General features: G+C 41.6%; 1 protein-coding gene and 1 long non-coding RNA gene across 4 annotated transcripts in view; one reads left to right on the top strand and one right to left on the bottom strand.

Annotated features, from left to right (window-relative positions):
- Positions 1-1,425: 1,425 nt before the first annotated feature.
- The window catches only part of cacna2d1a (calcium voltage-gated channel auxiliary subunit alpha2delta 1a), a 35,811-nt gene continuing 18,618 nt past the window's right edge, over positions 1,426-18,618 (top strand). For all 3 annotated transcript variants that reach the window (XM_088406947.1, XM_088406946.1, XM_088406945.1), the window contains exons 1-11: positions 1,426-1,654; positions 6,999-7,080; positions 8,023-8,139; positions 10,743-10,802; positions 11,020-11,055; positions 11,662-11,785; positions 14,056-14,187; positions 14,491-14,560; positions 14,637-14,687; positions 14,902-15,001; positions 16,187-16,345. In XM_088406947.1, the coding sequence (XP_088263073.1) occupies positions 1,575-1,654; positions 6,999-7,080; positions 8,023-8,139; positions 10,743-10,802; positions 11,020-11,055; positions 11,662-11,785; positions 14,056-14,187; positions 14,491-14,560; positions 14,637-14,687; positions 14,902-15,001; positions 16,187-16,345 (1,011 nt within the window). In that variant the 5' untranslated portion in view covers positions 1,426-1,574. The remainder of the gene's footprint in view (positions 1,655-6,998; positions 7,081-8,022; positions 8,140-10,742; positions 10,803-11,019; positions 11,056-11,661; positions 11,786-14,055; positions 14,188-14,490; positions 14,561-14,636; positions 14,688-14,901; positions 15,002-16,186; positions 16,346-18,618) is intronic.
- Positions 3,183-17,462, bottom strand: LOC148405400 (uncharacterized). The gene is made up of 4 exons (XR_015864283.1): positions 17,391-17,462; positions 16,858-16,956; positions 13,197-13,296; positions 3,183-3,283 (listed from the first exon to the last, which is right to left on the bottom strand). It is a non-coding gene; the product is annotated as an uncharacterized LOC148405400 (long non-coding RNA).

Genomic DNA, 18,618 nt, shown 5'->3' with positions numbered 1-18,618 from the left:
TTATTTTCTAATCAAAACTTTTCATCATTTAAATATTATAGCATAGTATAGCAATATTACAGATATTTCCATCCATTTTCTTGCAAGTAAGAACAAGTGGCCAAGAAATTTTTTATCTATTTATCTATAGATATTCGATATATATATTAGTTATATTTGTTAAAAAACTATATATACTATTTAAACAATAGATCGACTAACATATATATATATATATATATATATATATATATATATATATATATATATATATATATATATATACATATATATATACATATATACATATACATATATATATACATATATACATATATACATATATATATATATATATATATATATATATATATATATATATATATATAAGAGTGGTTAACACATTCGTTTTTTGATGACAACTCATACTTGGGGTCTTTGAATTAAAAGCAACAACAGCGGTGTGGCTGAGCTGTGAGGAGTTGGCGTGGAGACGGAGTACGTATGCAGGCGTTGCTATGGCGACAGCAGCTGGGCTATTCCCTGGACAGGTGGGTGGAGTTGAAGGCTGGTGACAAGGATGCACCTGCGCGCACTATCGTTGCTATTTCACCGTCAAATAGCGTATCTTTAAAGTGGAGAAACTCGACCCTTGTTGCGCCGTAAGGTCAACTCTTAACTGGTAAAAACAATTAAAAAAAATTAAATACATATTTTGGTTCCGTAAGGCAAATTCAATAGTTTATTGCTCTTGTTTGAACCTTATATATTTTGGTTTATATTTTTAAGCCCAGAAGTGATTGAACACCAGTTCTGCTCGGCAACAACAGCAAGAAGAATTTGGGTAAGTTTTCTCGCTGCTAGCATGTAAGCTAAAAGTTTGTTTTAGGTGAACAAATAGGTGTGGTTGTAAATTGCATTGAATGTTTGTTATTATTATCGTTAATAAATTGCTTATTGAAGATCATTCGAAAATTAAGAGAGGTTAATGAGCCTTGGGTTGAATTCTGTCTCGCAAAAATCAAGCTAGGGAAAAAATGTGCCGAAAACCAACAGACGACATGTTGGTTTCACTTCAATTTTAAGAGGGTTTTAGAACCAAATTAAATTGAATTATTGTCATTATTGTTTTATATTAGATGCTTGTGGATTATCATTTAGTAGTTAAAATATGTACTGCATTAAGTTGAATATTAGTAGCATTTATTATCTAATAATTATTATGAGTGCAAGCTAGCATTTATTTCTTTGGTAAAGAACAATTTTTTGGGGGTGACTATTAATGCAACGCTTGTCCCCGCCCTCAGTCCGTATTTCTTTCAGTGTAACACTAAAAAAAGAAACGGGGGGAATGCCCACGAGCATCAGCTGTGGGAATTGGGGGGCGGGCTGTTTGGTGAGATTTGTCTGGTGTGTGTGTGTGTGTGTGTATGCGCGCACGCTTGGCGGACGAGTGCAGCAAAGCGGGACGCACGTCGACGCGTTTTTCTGTGGAGCTGCTAATATTTTAATATTCCCTATTTTTTGTTTTGTTTTTGTTTGGTTTTCAGCACCACCCCCCACCCCCCCTTCCCCTCCACCCTTCCCCCCAGACGATGGATTATTCCGTGTGTGTACTTTTTCTGCTCTCCAGTTTGTCCTGCGTGTCTGCTGGTCAATTCCCAAATGAGCACATGTGAGTAGTCAAGTGACATTTTGTTATTTTGGGATATAAATTCTTTGGCGGGGGGGTATGTACAGTACAGTATGTATCTGAATAACTTTACACAATACTGTGGTGACTTATTATTTTTTGGTTTGTTTTGCTCATCAGGGCAAACAAATATACACAGACATGACGTATTGAATATTATTAATTGAACGTAAACTTTTCATGTATTTTTATATGCTTATTTGGGCCCATTCAAACACACACGCATATTATTGAATTGTAAATATGAGTGTACGGGTGCTTTTGGTCTTGTGTGAATCACAAACATACAATGCATAAATAAAGTTACATTACTGTGAGTTATAGTGGGAGCACCTGTTCCAATTAGCGACCTTATTTTGAGCACAACTTTAAATGGAGGCAAAAATATTGGGACGTGACTCCACCCATGTGCGATCATTGAGAATCTGGTTTCACGTCACTAATCCGATGGAGTCTTTTTGTTGTGATTCTTGAAATCGAATTAAAAAAAAAAAAACAAACAATCCAGATGATTCCAAGCCGCCGCCGCCCTTGTTCTTCTTCCTCATCCCGCCCCGCCCACTTCCTCGTGGTCGTAAGCCATGGTGGCACTCAGCCTAATGGCCCGAGTGCGATGATGTCAGACTTGCAGAGTATATTTCGCTAAGTGGATTGATCCGTGGCTCTGATCCACAAGGCGGGCACTCAAAAATGGTGTCTGCTACAGCATTATTAATAGAATTATAACTTGGACATATATATATATATATATATATATATATATATATATATGTACACAAAATTTAATATCCTTGTACTGCAGCTAATGGCAATAAAGGTAATCTGACCTGACGTGATAATGTTTTCTTCTGTCTCCCTTTGTTTACTGGGAGATTGGCTTGGAAAACAAAACAAATAAATGAAAAAATTACCAAAACAAAACTGATAAGCTTATGGTCCCAAATATATGGTCATTCCAGTTGTGTTTGTTGTGACGTGTATTGATTCTCAAGACCCGATCCTTTTCTTCTCTCTGCCCCCCCCCCCTCCACTTTGGTCTTCCTTTTTTAAGGCTAACTCGATTTCATGCTCAGCTAAAGAGCCATGCCTCTCTGCTCGCTGTCTTGTCTCTGGCAATCTCCTCCGTAATGTGAGGAGGCACTTTATATGAACACAACAACATTGAACAGGGTTGGGCAAGGCGTTTCAAAACGGCCAGCAAAGTCAACAATGAGATGATGCAAAGCACTTACTCTATTGTTTTTGGGTCTGGTATAAGCTTCACTCGACTGCCAGAGGGACCAAATTAGCAACTCAAAGTAATTCATGGACTTTCTCACACTCTCATTATAATCCCCTTCGCCCCTCAGCTCAACCCGGTGGGATTTATTTAGACGAACGCCGGTCTTTGAGGAAGGGGGCGTCGATGCCACGCCGGCCTCGGCGGGGCAACAGGATGTCGTAAGACGAAAAAGTTTCTCATGGCAGATTTTTATGGGAAGCAAGCCGCGTGCGTACCTCACATCCCCTCGCCGCACACGGGGAATTTTTCCACTGCTCCGTTACCCAGGCAACCTTGGGAATGGCTAACAGCTGTTTGGATGGCAGGCATGGCCAGGGCAGGAAGCACATCTGTTAAAAAAATGGGAAGTGGTGGTACGTTAAGTGACTGGCTAATCGTAACACTATAAAGCAAACGCATGAATAGCCTTTTTGGCTTTTAGTCATTAAAACATTCATAATTAAGTTTAAATTCTTATCTATGTTTTTTTTTTTTTTGGGAATTCAAATTAGAATTGTCAAGAAAGTTACTAATCATCAGCGGTGGGCAACATTTTTTTGCTGGGTTGACATTCGTCAGAGCCCCGCCCCCTTTTCGTCATTGTCAGTTTGTCATTTTTTTCAAGATAGACGAGAATGTATTTGTCGGTCCGTCTGTGTTTTCTTGCCCACCACCACTAGAGGTCAAAACGACTTTTTTTGTGGTCCGTTATTCATCAGGCCCTGGTCTACTTCCGTCTGCACTCATACGAATTCTTTATTCTTTTTGTACCGACGCATAAAGTTAACACCATGTCTGTGGTTCTTCAGTTACACTGCGATTCAAACACAACACAGTAATATAAGTGTAACACGAAAAAACCCACCGTCATGTTCATTATCCCACATCTGAGCGAATGTTTGTCCTCAAACCTGAAGTACCTTGAAGCTTTCCACCAAAATATCCACTGAGTAAATAAAAGCTATTATCGTCTAATATCTGCTCAAGCTCATCCCATTAAGGCATCTCATCAGGCACTCGACGTTAAGTGCTTAAAATATCTCTGGGGTGCTGCTGAGGTATGTAACAGAAAAGTGGGCTCTTGACGGAGTGATGGTTTGGTGAGAGTCCCCCTTAATGGTGTGCTAGTGGCGTTTAATACCAGTGCTTGAACAACAGGGAACGAGTATCTACTAACTGCACTCTGTAGGCGTGCGTTAATTGCATTTTGGCCAAAGGGGGGTTGACTGGGACATCGGGTTCTCGAATCTATTTATACACATGAGCAGAAATGATGTGTTTTTGTCTATTTTGCAAAACAAGACGCTTGCTTGGGATATTGTTGGAAGATCTTAACACGTATGCAGTATTAATCCATTTTTTAGGCAAATTCTCCTACATTCTACTTGCAGTATTTCAGGGCACTTTCCTAAGACGCACCTGTGTATAAGACGCGCATAATTTTAGCTTTAAATTCCGGTATTTTTTTTTTTTGCTTACATATATGTATATATATGTATATATATATATATATATATATATATATATATATATGTTTTTGGAGTGCGGGAGGAAGCCAAAGAGAACCCACGCGGGCTCGGGGAGAACATGCAAACTCCAGACAGGAAGGACAGAGCAAGGTGGATTTGAACTCGGGTCTCTGAACTGTGAGGCGGAGATGCTAACCACTGCGCTAACTGCTGTTGCACCAAGCTGCATTTACATTTACTGACTATACCGTGGACATGTTATCACCATTTGGGTGAAGTTTCAGCTCCCTAGTGTTTTCTTTCAATGCTTTCTCCTTGATATAAAATGATTTTGATGTAGACAAAAAGGTCGGACAAAATACTGCTCAAAGGTTGAGTGCTAAAAGTACCATACACGAATCTGGCCTTTAAGGTTCATAACCAGGAACATTTTGTTCAGCGGGTATTGTTCAAAATAAATTTGGTTCCTGTGGCCTTAAGTGACCTCATGGCTTGATATTTGAAGGTAGTTTGGCGGTCGTAACATGTCCCCAGGCAGTCGCCCGGACCCTTTTCGTTTCTTAAACGATAGGAGCGGTCTGGTTTTAACGTGGACTCGGCTGATTTGTCAGAAGAACATCGTTTGTTTTCCGACTGGGAAGATAACAAGGCTGTGAGACGTTTACAAAGGCGCCAATTACTGTGTTATTGACCTTAATACAAAAGATAGATGTCGTCGCTTGTCCTGTTGGTGATACGCCGCGGCTTTTTATGCCCGCTATTTTGTTTCATCTCGGATCACCTTTAATTATTCGGACTCCTTTTAAATGAAAAGGTCACAGTGGTTGAAAACAAATACCCTTCCCACCGTGTGTGGTTTTGTCCCCCCCAAATTGGATGCCTTGTGGTCCCAGTTCCTTTTAAACAATTCCCCAAGTGACTCTGCTACTTTCATCCCCATCAGTCTCCAAGAACTGACGAGGAGTCTCAATTATCATACATAGATTTCAGTTTTCAGCACGTGGTTCTCAGGAGCTGACGCTGATAAAAATACACATGTACAGGATTACGGCCGTGTTGTTTTTAGGGTGGGAACCTTTATGTAAATTAGGGACTTCCAAAATCAAATAAAAAGAGAGGGTGTGGAGGGGCTGCTTCAGTGCATGGTATAATTGACCTTGTACAATCCTCCTCCGTTCTCATCATGCATCTGAGAGAAAAAAATGTCTTCTTTCTTTGTGAACCTGACACTTGTTCAGAGGGCTTCTTAGAAAGTGTTTTGATCAACAAACCTTGATATATTTTGAAGTTTTCTGCCTGCAGATTGTCAAATAAAGGCATGAGTAGGCCTCGCATGCTTCATAAGTAGGCGTCATCAGTGACTAAGTGACAAACGTGCTAGTGAAAAGACGCCTAGCGAGCCGCACGCTCCGATAACTTTCATACGGACGTCCTCGATGTAGCCGCTGGCTCCATTCCTTCCCGCGTTGTCACCTTCCCGATCTCTCCAAGGAAGGAATTCAGTTTCCTTTGTTGCACTCGAACAGCAATCAGCGTCCAAGGGGGAAGTCTCACATCCCGTTGTTACGCAAGCGGCGTTGATGGTTATTTGTGGAAGTGGCTAATTAGTCCAGAGCCTGTCGAATTAAGCAAGTGCCCTGAGACTTTACATTTAGCATCCCAACACTCTACTTTTAATGTTTTCCGAAGTCTCGCCCCGCAATTTCAGCTGAAACCAATGGCGATTTGACATCCGAACCGCGACATAATTCCGAGGCGACACCGGCGGGAGTTATGTGCTGACAGCCCATCCTATATCTGCCCTCGGCAACAAGCAGCTGTTCCCCTGCGAGGCTAAAAATGGTCGGCTCACGTTACGCTGTATTTGCTTTAAATAAGATAACACGGTCAGTGAGAGGTTCTGTGTCAGGGCCCCCTCCGTGGCATGACGGGTCAAGAGGCTAGCGGACGTGATGTGGGCGGCCGACGAGGTTCATTTTCTATATGGGGTCACTCCTGTATTTTTTTATTGGCTTTGTCATTCAAAAGCTAAGGAGGTCTGTTGCCATACTCGTGCGGTTGTTTCCACTCAAGCTATTAGAGCGACGTAATATGTTCAGAAAACACATTTTTGCAATAAAGCTATGAAATGAACAAAAACATTCAGTTCACATTGTAAACACAATGGGGGATGCTAATGTTTTTACCCATAGAAAGTGGACTTTTTTTTGCCAGGTTTGCTTTTGTAAACACTTTTACCGAGCAGTTTTCTTAGTAAACATTTTCATATTATTATTTTTTTAACTACACACCTCCGTGTAGCTTTTACCTCTTTCGCTTTTTGTCAAGTGTTAGCTGTGTGTGTCCTCGCGTTTCTTTTGAAAAGACTACACAACCCGGGGCGTGACACTCACACTGCCATCTATGAATAGCTCTCGCCTTAATGCACGTGCAATCTATTCACTTGGCTAAACATCGTTATTTCACGCTTCCCCTTCAATTCATGCTAGCATACTGTACATCGTCATGCCGTGCGGACTCGCTGGACAAATGTCATTCCTTTCAATGGTCTGATGAGCTAATTGACTGCACTTGATGTGTGCGCGTGTGTGCTCAGGATTAAAGAATGGGTGGATCAAATGCAAAGGGACTTGATCACGCTCACGGACAAGGCCAGCAGCATGCAGAGTCTCACTCAGGTGAGTCGTGTCAATCAGTCAGTCGGAATTACTGTGTTCATCCTTCTTCGGCTCTCCTTGAGCGACCTTCGCTCAAAACTGTTATACCTCAACTCTATATATAGATGCTTCTCATTAGCGCTAATGTAGCACTTTACCTCAACTCATCCTTGTAGACTGCGCTGATTGAAGAGCTAATAATAATAGTAATGATGTGCTCTTATAACAACGCGGCTTTTAAAGGGCCTGCCTTGTGGTATTTGAAGCCTTCCGTGCTTAAATCTTTCCAATGGAATCTTATTAAAGGTTAAAGGTCGTGCTACCATTCGCAAAGTTAAATAGCCTCCAAAAATCCCGATGTTTGTTTCTGTTTTTCGCGAACGGCATGCCCAACTGGTCGTCGGAAATAGATAAAAGAGTAAATAGTTTCAATCCAAGGAATAAGAATGCAAATTCTGAAGCGGCGTTGCGCTTTTGTATTGTTCACAGCCTGGGGGGGAAGAACCAATACATGCACTTGCAGTCTTGAATGTTGGACATTGAAAAGGCCTCCAGGCTGCAAAATAATTGGCGTGGTTTGGCATTTGTGAGCTTTCCTTTCGCTTCTGTTGCTCTAGCATATTCCACAGCGCACTAAATGTCTTTTAGTATTATGACGTAACGTGACATAGCCGTTCAATCACTACCGCCTCTTTTTTTTAGGACTGAAAAAGTCCTCCACCATGGTTGAACCCTTATAGGAATATTTTAAAGGGACTTTTAAGCATTTACACTCCTGTAAAGTGAATTCATACATGTGTTATTGGTGAATTTCTGAAGACAACTTTCCATATCCATCAATACGTTTGTTTTTTCAGCTTTGCAATGAATTTCTCCTCTAAATTAAATTATACAGCAATTTTGGGGTAGGAATGCTTAACCGTTCACGAATAACAAACAGAACTTTCACAATTGCATCGACAGATCTACGAGAAACATAAAACGCACTTCAGCGTGGAGACCAACCGCGTGGAGGAGCTGGTGTCCACGGCCGCCGGGAACATCGAGAGATTGCTGGAAAGCCGCTCCAAAGCCCTCAAGGTGAGCTGTAGCACCATAAAAGTTCATTACAAAGGGACAGAAACGTCTTTTTGGGTCATTTATTTAACCCGGAGGTGTCAAACATTTGGGTTACGGTTTAATCCGGTCCTCAAGATAGAACCAATAAATAGGACCGAAGTCATCAATCCGCTGTCTATAATCACTAGACAAAAATGTTTACATTTACAAGCACTGTCCAGATGAGCACTGCAATTTAAAAGCAGAAATGTTGCTTCAGTGAGAAAAAGTGAAACACTACACTGGCGTTCACGTTTGCATTAGCATCTAGCTTCGTGCTCCATGCTATCTTCTTTCCATAAAGACCGACCCCATGCCGTTCCATCTCTTCACATTTTCATCACAAACACCTCCATTGAAAAATATCAGTCTACTAGAATACATATTGCAAAAAAACAAATATTGGATAACCTATGATACTAACAGAGTCTTAGAGAAAAGCTGAAGGTCGTTCTCAACAAACTCTTCACCTTGAGGGAGTCTCGTCAACCAGTATGGGATCAGTGCCAAAAGTACCCACACAGACCAAGACAGACAGCCTGAGAAGACCTCAGACAAAGATGGGGCTCTTTGAATAATGATCCGGGTTATTTTAAGGTCTGAGATTGCATTAGAGCTGGCAGACGAGTCAAAAAAGCCTTTGGCCTCCCACCAAAGGCCCAACCACGGTTTGTGTCCTCTTTCATTCCCGGGGCGGCTCTCCATTGATGCAACGCCTCTTCATCTCTGACGTGTGGGCTGCCAGGCCAAGCCGAACCCTGAGATTTTTTTTTTTTCTTCGCCGACGGATGCGGCGAGTTACCATGACGGCGCCCCCTGGTCGCCAGGCAACCTGGCGCCGTAAACACGTCGAATCCTCCCTCGGCGGTTAATCACATCCCAAAAGTTTCCCGGCGAATGTTCGCAGTGTTCATTAGTGTGTCAGTCGTTACAAGCCTTTAAGCGGCACGTAGTGTAGTGGTGCGTAATTACGGCGGAGTCCCTGATCTGTGTATGCGTTGCTAAGCTGACGCTAGTCGGCATGCCGCGCGACTACAGTGCATCGCACAGAAAAATGAATGTAGAACAGGGGAGTTGTGACTATCACGTTACTCGCAACAGCAGATGTTTGGGTTTGATCTCACGAGCATCCCCTCCCCAACGCCACCTGCGCATTGGCAGGCAGGTGGCAGCCGTTTGGGGAGCTTTGAAGTACAGATGGGAGCTGGGGTTGTGTTTACTTGCAAGGCGATACCTTCGTGTCGTGGCAGAACAGTTTGGGTTCCTGGCCAATGCCAACATGCAGTATGGAAAAAAAAGGCCTAAATGTTTTGGAAAAACAATATAATTGCAATTTTAGGGGGCTTCAATATTATAATTGCGTTTCAAGGTCCTGTTCCCTTTATTTTTTTTTTCCAAAGAAGCAATAAATGAATCTGATTTACTGTCACAACCGGAATAAGCATAGAAACTAGACTCAGGAAACTAGACTCAAGAAACTACTAAAGAAACTAGACTCCGAAAACTAGACTCAAGAAACTAGACTCGCAAAACTCGACTTGGTAAACTAGACTCGAGCAAACACTCCAGAAAGTAGACTTGGGAAATTACACTCCCGGAAGAAGACTCAAAGAGTAGACCCGGAAAGTAGACTCAGAAACTAGACTTGAGAAAATACTCCAGAGAGTAGACTTAGGAAATTGAAAGGGTACACTCAGAAAGTACTGCTTTAGAATACACAATGGGGAGTTGTGTTGCGAGTTGTATCCGATCTCTTTCCCATAGATTTGGAACGACCTTTTTCCAACAGCTGATCTGAGCTTCAGGCGCTTATGTCAAAAAGTCATATCAGCGAATCGTATCGCTCCATGCTAATAAGGGACAGCTCGCTCCCATGTTTTGGTGCGGGAGTGTTTTTACGCCTCGCTTTTCACCTCGGAGTAGTACGACTTCGTTATTAGCACAGTTAAAAGAGCCCAACGTAGCCAGGAGGCAAAGTTGTTGGCGCCCGTGCCAGCGCTGACTGCGAGCGGGTGACCAACTTAGCCCAAACGTCACTTAAACGTGCCACCATGTCGCCGCGCTGCCAATGAATTATGCAACTTTGACAGAGGAGGCGTTTTATGTTCTTGCTGCGTATTTTCTCATTCAGCGGCCCGGCAATTTTACATGTAAGTGGAACGCGGGCTTCATGAATGAGGAAAAGGAATCAAAATTGAGAAAAATCGCTCAAGGGATTCGTGTTTGAGCTCTGAATCACAATGGCATCCACGAACTTGTGGATCTTGATAAATTCCAAACGATGGCTGATTGAATAATTCATAATCTTCATTTTTATCCTTTTTGTTGTTTTTTTCTTTTTTTAGTTCCGCGTGGCTTTCCTGTTGCTAGTAGTCTCTGGATTTCAGAGCTCCCCCTGGGAAATTAGGTAGAGATTAAAAGATGGGCGCAATATAAACCCATTAACAAAGTCATTATGCCCAAATACGGGCGCATGTACAAGAGGGGTTTTGGAGGGGCGAGAGGAGCGTTTAATTATAGCATATTGCGATTTGTACTCATTGGCCAATACAAGAGCAGATATCATTTTTTATTTTGTCTTTTAGAGGCTGGCAACAGAGGCGGAACTCCTCCAAAAGTATCATGAATGGCAAGTCAACAGTGAGGTATCTATTCATCCGATATTATATTTACCCCATATGCATTTTAGTTGTAATGATTGATAATTGTATTAAAGGTCTTCTGGCAGCCACTTAAAACAAGAATATTTTGTCATCCACTTATCTTTTAAGCATTAAAAACAATTTGCCGTGTCTGCTGCAGTGAAATTTGCAAACGTAATTCATATTTTGAAGCCCTCCTTTCCCGCTTGTCTCTTCCCAGTCGGACAAAATCGTCTACTACAACGCCAAAGACGACGTGAGTGCACCACTGAAGTATTGTGCGACTTGATAGAGGATTTGGTGAAGTTTTACTTGTATTCACGCGTCAAAGAGCACACTCCGCTCCCCCCCCCTCGTGGCCTCAGACGTCATCTGTCTCCTTTGATAAGACGGGATCGGCGTCTCGTTCCCGTGCGCTGTCGCGGTGGGAAAGCAGCGCCCGCACCCACAGCGCACTTCTGTCACTCTGTATCGGACTGACACAACACACCCCTTTCCTCTTTCTCACTTTCACGTTCCCCAAATTTGACTGCTAAATACGTCAAAGACTCATTTTTAACCCTAATGCACTATTTGGACCATTTTTGGATCATTTTCTTTCACATTGTTATTTTAGCTAAGGGATGGCACCAGCTGTCTGAAATTTCAGCTGCTTTTTTGCTGAAAATGACATCTCATTTGCTTAGGTAACAACCAATCATGGCTCAAGTTCAACTCGAAGACCATTTTGGCCAAAACATGAATTTTTTTTTGGAAAAGACGCGATCACAACATTGGCATATGCAAAAACAAAAAAAAACACTTAATATTTAATCTACATTTTACCAAAATCATGATGAAGCTTTGTTGTTTTTTCGCACAGCTTAATCAGACAGAGAAAAAGAACCGCTACGTTCCAGAGGACTTTCACGTGGACCCCGACTTCCAGCGTTTGGTCTCGTACAACACCACGGCCGTCCACATCCCCACCGACATATACGAGGGCTGTAAGTAACCTTTGTTTAAAAGTAGAAAAATATGCTCCGGTATTGAAGTAATTTATATGTTGACAAGGCGCAAAACCCGCAGGTTTTTGTAAAAGACAGCGCGGTTTTATAAAATAAACACAGAATATCTTTTAAGGTTTTTGCCTGAACTGAATCATAATTATATTTTTTATAGGACGTCTTTATACACAAAATCGAATGGGACCAAAATGAGTTTCGGAAACCATACTAGTGAACTGGATTTGTAAACTAGACTCGGAAGCTAGACTCAGAAATGAGACACAGAGAGAAACTGGGACGGCAGCTTGACATGACGGCTTGAGAGCTTGAGCATGTTGAACTAAATCCTATATGACATCCAGGTAATAATGCAAAAGTACCATTTCGCATCCCCAGCATTTTTCCATTTTAAGCTAATTCACATTTTATGATAACATTTAGCTTAACTCATCCCTCATGTAATCAGATAATGCCACTTTGCCATCCCAGTGGCGGAGTTTGGGCGTCGTTCAGTGCACTCCCTTCTTCCCTTTCTTCGCTCTCCCCCCCCGAGGAACAAGCAGCCATATTGACACAATTGAGGCCAGCTAGCGTTCCCATGGCAACAATGTCACGAAGACGTTAACTGGATTTACGACGACTTTGTCTAGACGTCCTAGTCGCTTTTTTTTTTATCCTTTTTCAAGACTTTTCCCTCTTTTCTCCCCAGCTAATCATCTCCCCAATCATTACTATTAATAGCGCCACAATTTTGACCCCTATCGCGACTAATATTCAATCTCATCCCACATTAGTCGCGCTTGATTGGGTTCTATTTTCCCCTCCTGATCCATTCCATCTTCCCTGTCATGCCATGAATCACAGCTTGTGCGTGTCACGTTCCTCGCACGGCGCCCGTCCTCTGCCCTCTCGCTCATTAGGCAGATCGGCGCGGACGCGCGGCGCGAAAGGAGGGCCTCGCCGGCCCCCGCGGTCACATATCTGATGCCCGTTTGCGCCGACGCTGTGTGGCACCTGTCAGGCCGGAGAGGGCGCGCGGCGGTGATGTGCCGCGATACCGCCACGCCGCCACTGTGTGTTCCCAAGCCGCCAACCCTCGGTCCGGCTCGCGGCGTGGAAATAGATTTTCCCTTCAGCTGTGTCCGGTTTCATTTGTGACTGCAGCTACTAGATATACAGTGGGCCCCCGTGTTACGAGATTAATCCGGTTGGGCTCGTAAGGCGAATTCGTCGTATGGCGGGCGATGTCAAATAGCTAATGCGTTTAGAACCGCAGGTAAAAACATCAAAATTGTACATACATATTCAAAAATGGTAGCAAAATAGTATAGTAAGTGCTACATATATATAGCATACATTGTATACAATCAGAAAGCATCATAAATAAAAAATATAGAAAGGATTTATTTACCTTTGAGTGGCGCTTGTTAGGGTAACCTCGGCTAGGCTAAGTTCGGATTTCTTGATTATCTCCAGCTTCTTTTCCATATTTATCATCTTCTGACTTCTCTCTGTGTGTGAGACAATATTTTTGTTTTGTTTTTTAAAACTCACATACAGCAGGTAAATAGTTGGGGCATGTTCTAATAATTTTAAACCTTTAACATTTTATCCTTAACTGGTTTTGTTTATGGCTGGGGCCACAATTATCGAGACATCTCCAGTGAATGACAAGTAAAGTTATGTCCATTTTTAATTTGTCCCACTGCAGGTAAATAGTCAAGGCATGTCCCAAGACTATCCTTCAATACTTTTGTCCATTTTGCGCTTAGCGCTTAAGCCGCAGTGTCCTTGCAAAAACTAGCAGTATTTTGACAGTTTTTATTGTGATGTTGTCACAATCTGGGTGAAATTTCAGCTCCCTTGTGTCTTCTTTCAATGCTTTCCCTTTGGTGAAGGGTTAAGAGAAGGTGACCGGCGCTTAATTGCTGTCAGCGGCTCAGGGGTGGGCCACGATGCGCAGACAGACTGGCGTCCCCTTCTTGTTTACCACTTGTGTAGTTGGACGCCAGGACGCACACTGGCGCTCCGACGGGGAATAGTTGAAGGAGGGGCCTCGGGCATCTTCATACCCTACAAAGCATGGAAAATCAGCCTAGCTGCAGGGCTACGTGGTGGCGATTCCCCGTGGAGACAAGTGGGAGGCTTGGATGGAAAAAGATGATATTGCGGGACAATTTATAACCCGCTGCCGCTTGCTTGCTTGTCTGTTTTGTTTTGTTTTTTTACTATGCGTCATTTTGCCTCCATCCTTTGTTTATCTTTTACAGCCACCATCATTCTGAATGAGCTCAACTGGACGGAAGCTTTGGAGGACGTTTTTCGCAGAAACAAAGAGGAAGACCCCACGCTCCTCTGGCAGGTGTTTGGATCCGCCACCGGATTGGCTCGCTACTTCCCAGGTGAGCCCGAAGAAAGGAGAAATCGCCTCAACCGCGGCAAAGTCGTCTAAAAGACGGCGTTCTGCTTCATCGCGATAGTGACGAGTCCACGCCTCCGTCTCCTGGCTTTTGGCACCAATGACTCACTTTCTGATTAACTGGCAGTGTCAAAACCTGACATTTTTCTCCTTGCCGCAGTGTTTAACTTTTCCATTGCGGCCTCGGAAGTCCAAAAGAATCAAGGGAGACGTCAGCTAACCGGCATAACGGCACCCCGCGGCCACGCTTGAAACCGAATGACTGTTTATTTCTATCAAAACACAGCTTCTCCCTGGATCGACTCCAGCAAATCGGCCAATAAAATCGACCTCTACGACGTACGCAGGCGGCCGTGGTGGGTGCCCGTCAACGCGTGCGCGTTAACGCCGAATCAAAAGCCAACGCGTCATTGTCGTGCGATTACCCGGCAGGTACATCCAGGGGGCGGCGTCGCCCAAGGACATGCTGATCCTGGTGGATGCGTGAGTGAAAAGCTTGTGATTCAACACGCACGCTCAGCTGGAGTAAGCGCTTTACGCTAGAACCCTTTGACTGTTGACCCCGCGTCGACCTGCGGGCGAGCGCCCGGGACGACTCGGCCGTTTTCTGTGCACGCCTCAAGACTACCATAAACTACCTTAAAAAACATATTTCCCATGAATATACCTGTATAACGTGGCTTTAAATGTACTGTAGGAGTGGCAGCGTGTCAGGCCTGACCCTCAAGCTGATCCGAACGTCCGTCAGCAAGATGCTGGAGACGCTGGCGGACGACGATTACGTCAACGTCGTCTATGTGAGTACCGTGATGCTTGTTTATTTTGTTCAAGTACAAACACGGGTTTTGTCTTCCATAAAATCCTCACAATTTCAATTTCGCCGTTTGGAATTGTTGTTTAGAATCGGATTTTTGCAGCGCTTACAACCGCCTTGACCTTTGACCTTTGCGTGCATGCATATGTCAAGAAAACGTTATGTAATGACGTCCAATCGGACTCGCGTGCGTGATGTAACCGACTGCGCCGCGTGCGCCCATTGGAAGAATCAGCCGAGGATGCGTTCGCCGACGCTGGGAATATTCATCAAATCACACTTTCTATAAAATAACGCACAGCCGAGGAATTGGATTATGTGCAAAAATAAATCCCCCTCCATGTCGCCCCGACACTGGCGGTGACATTTATTTTTATTTGCGCTTCAGAGCGGCCATTGATCACAATTGCCTTCGCTTTGCTTTGATGGAGCTGTGTGTGTTCTTTTGTGCGTGTGTGTGCGTGTGTGCAGCTTTCAAATCAGCTAAGAGCTTTCCAAACTAATGCAATTAGTCAGCAATGCAATCAGAATAGTGATGCTTTTTTTTTTTTTCCTTTTTCAACCTGCAGGGGGCCTCCATAATTGAATAGGTTTTTATATGGGGCAGTTGTCAATTCATGCACTTATTTAAAAGATAAATAAAATCAATACATTATTGTCTGTTACTATGACATGAAATATTGCTCAAAAGCAGAATCAACCACCAAATTACTAATAATGTAAATTCACTATTCAATTTGGCTGCCACAACTTTAAGTCTGTAGTTTTTATTGACAATATGGCAACATAGTATTACTAATATAATGTGGTCATAAAGCATCATCCACGTCATCAAGCTGACAGGAAATTCTAACTGTGAACTTATTTGGGTTGTTCCATAATCTCAATATTTGTGTTATTTTGCCTTCCTTTTCCTTGCTCTCCTTCTTTCTGCTCCCTAAGCCTCCATGGGTGTGTAATCCACTTTCTTTTCCCGACAAACGCAGAATGGATGCGTCATAAATCTCCTCTCTGGAGATATTCGACTTTTTGTGCATGATGGAGCCCCGTCACATATTTCCGCCGCAAATATGTGCCGTGCATCTTCTCTGTGTGTCCTTTGTCATCCCGGCCTCCTTTTCCTTACACCCCACCCACCCACCCCTTCAAAAAAAAAAAAAATTGGCAGTTCAACGACAAAGCCACGGACGCCGCCTGCTTCAAGAACCTGGTGCAAGCCAACGTGCGCAACAAGCGCATTCTCAAGGACGCCGTGCAGGGGATCGTCGCCAAGGGGACCACCAACTACAGGCGAGGCTTTGAGCTGGCCTTCAAGCAACTTGCGCAGGTGGCCTTCCAAACACTAATCCCGCTATTTCCGCGATGATCGGCCGTGTTGCGTGTGTAAGAAATTTGAGGTCGTCGAGTCATCTGGATTCAATTTGATTTGACAGGCTCTGTTGCTGCGTTCACATTTTAGCCCAAGTATTTAGATATTTTTTTTTGTGTGTGTCTAAAAAGCACAAATTTAGTACAGTTAATTTTTTTTTTAGAAGGTTACCTTTACTGTTTAGTCCATAATTTATTTATATATTATATATATATAATATATTGGGCGGCCAAGGCTATTTCAGGGGGTCCACAGACCAAATCCATGAATTTGTTTCTCGACTTATCAATTGCAATCGGAGTGCCAAATGTTCAAATCCGTATCGATGGAACTATTGTATAGTGTCATCAAAATAAACATGAAACCGCCATTAAAAAAACAACACTCATCAGTAAACAACATTTCAAAATATCTAAAACTACATTTAATTACTCAACTAAGCATGTGACTGTTTCTGTTTATGCTCTGACCTTGTGATGATGGGCAGTGCTGTGTTGTGCATTCCATCTTCCAACTAGTCCCAGGAAGGGAGATGCCAACATTGTCTTCTGTGTCCTCCCTTAATGGAACTACATTGTATAAAAATAAAACATATTAGTATATGCAAAATAAACACACGTCAATAACCAACATTTTCAAATATCAATAAACAAACAACTACACATTTAAAATTTCCAGACCCTAATTCTCTTCCCAATAACAAAGAAATCTTTTGGTGACATTTGAGTAATAAGGTGTGTATCGTGTGAAAAGATTACGCGATTCATTTGTTAACATTATTCAGAATTTGTATGCCATTTGTATACAAAATATTTCCGGGAGAATGTCGATAGGCAGTGCATGCAAAATAATTGTTAAACATAAATATAATAAGTGTTAAAATAAATATATTTCCATACAATTGCAAATGTAGAAAATCAAATTCCAGGACTTACATACTAGTATAGGAACCCCGTAACTTAAAATGACCGAAGTGAGCATGTGACAGCTTCTATGCTCTGACCTGGTGATGATTGACACCTGGGCTTGTCTCTCCTCGTTAATTGTCCCAGGATGGGAGCTGCAAGCAGACCTGTTCTCTTTTAAAAAAAAAAAAAAAAAAAAAATATATATATATATATATATATATATATATATATATATATATATATATATATATATATATATATATATATATATATATATATATATATATATATATATATATATATATATATATCTTCTGACCGTAAATTTTCATTCTCAACTGACCCTGAGAAAAAATAAGCAAGTCTTTTTAACCTTATTAGTATCACTTACAATCACATAATGTCATCCCCACTTCAAGCCTAAAAAAAGATGTCAGGGCAAAAAAAAAAAACACCACTTTTCTTCAACTTCACGCCGAGGATTTCACTGCGCATAAAGGAAATCATTCGTCTATTTGTTGATTTCCAGCAACGATAAAAATAAGAATTCAAACAACTTTATCGTCGATGACAGATTTAAATTTTCCGCTTCTTCCGTGTTGATTCTTCTTCTTTTTCTAATGAAGGTGGTTGCAACGCTTTGTGCTTCATAGCGGCACCTACTGTACAGGAAGGACTTAGCACTCAATAGGCTTCACTGATTTAAAACTGCAACTGACTCCTTTTTACATTTAGTATGTTTCATTTATTACAAATATATATATATATATATATATATATATATATATATATATATATATATATATATATATATATATATATATATATATATATATATATATATATATATATATATATATTTATTTATTTATTTAATTGTTTATATATACTGTATATGTGTGCATTAAAAACGTACCTAAAATAGGAAATATCATAAATATTACATAGAATGCTTTAAGTTTTTACTTGGTACTTTTTTTCCCCACGAACTAAGTCTGATATAGTTCATTTGATTTTAACGATATAATATTATGTGTAGTAGTGATTTCTAATTAGGTATATTTGATTCATATAAAATCATTTGTTAGACATGTGTTTCTGTTGGTATGGGGTATTTGACTTGTTTGTTTTTTTTTCATTTTACTAAGCTTACCGAGCATAAAAATATACATTTTTAAATCATCTTTTACCTACACCCTTTTCTCCATACTACTCCAAATTATTGAGTACGTGATTGTTTGTCGCCCTCCAGCGGACAAAATCTGCACTCGCATGTGTTTTTATTTGATCATATTTTATTTTTATTTTATTTTACCTTTTCAG

Source organism: Hippichthys cyanospilos, chromosome 22 (assembly GCF_059441005.1).
Source record: "Hippichthys cyanospilos isolate Australia breed blue-spotted pipefish chromosome 22, RoL_Hcya_1.0, whole genome shotgun sequence".
Lineage (NCBI taxonomy): Eukaryota > Metazoa > Chordata > Actinopteri > Syngnathiformes > Syngnathidae > Hippichthys > Hippichthys cyanospilos.
Note: the sequence above shows the minus strand (reverse complement) of the source record. Positions and strands in the feature narration are given on the sequence as shown.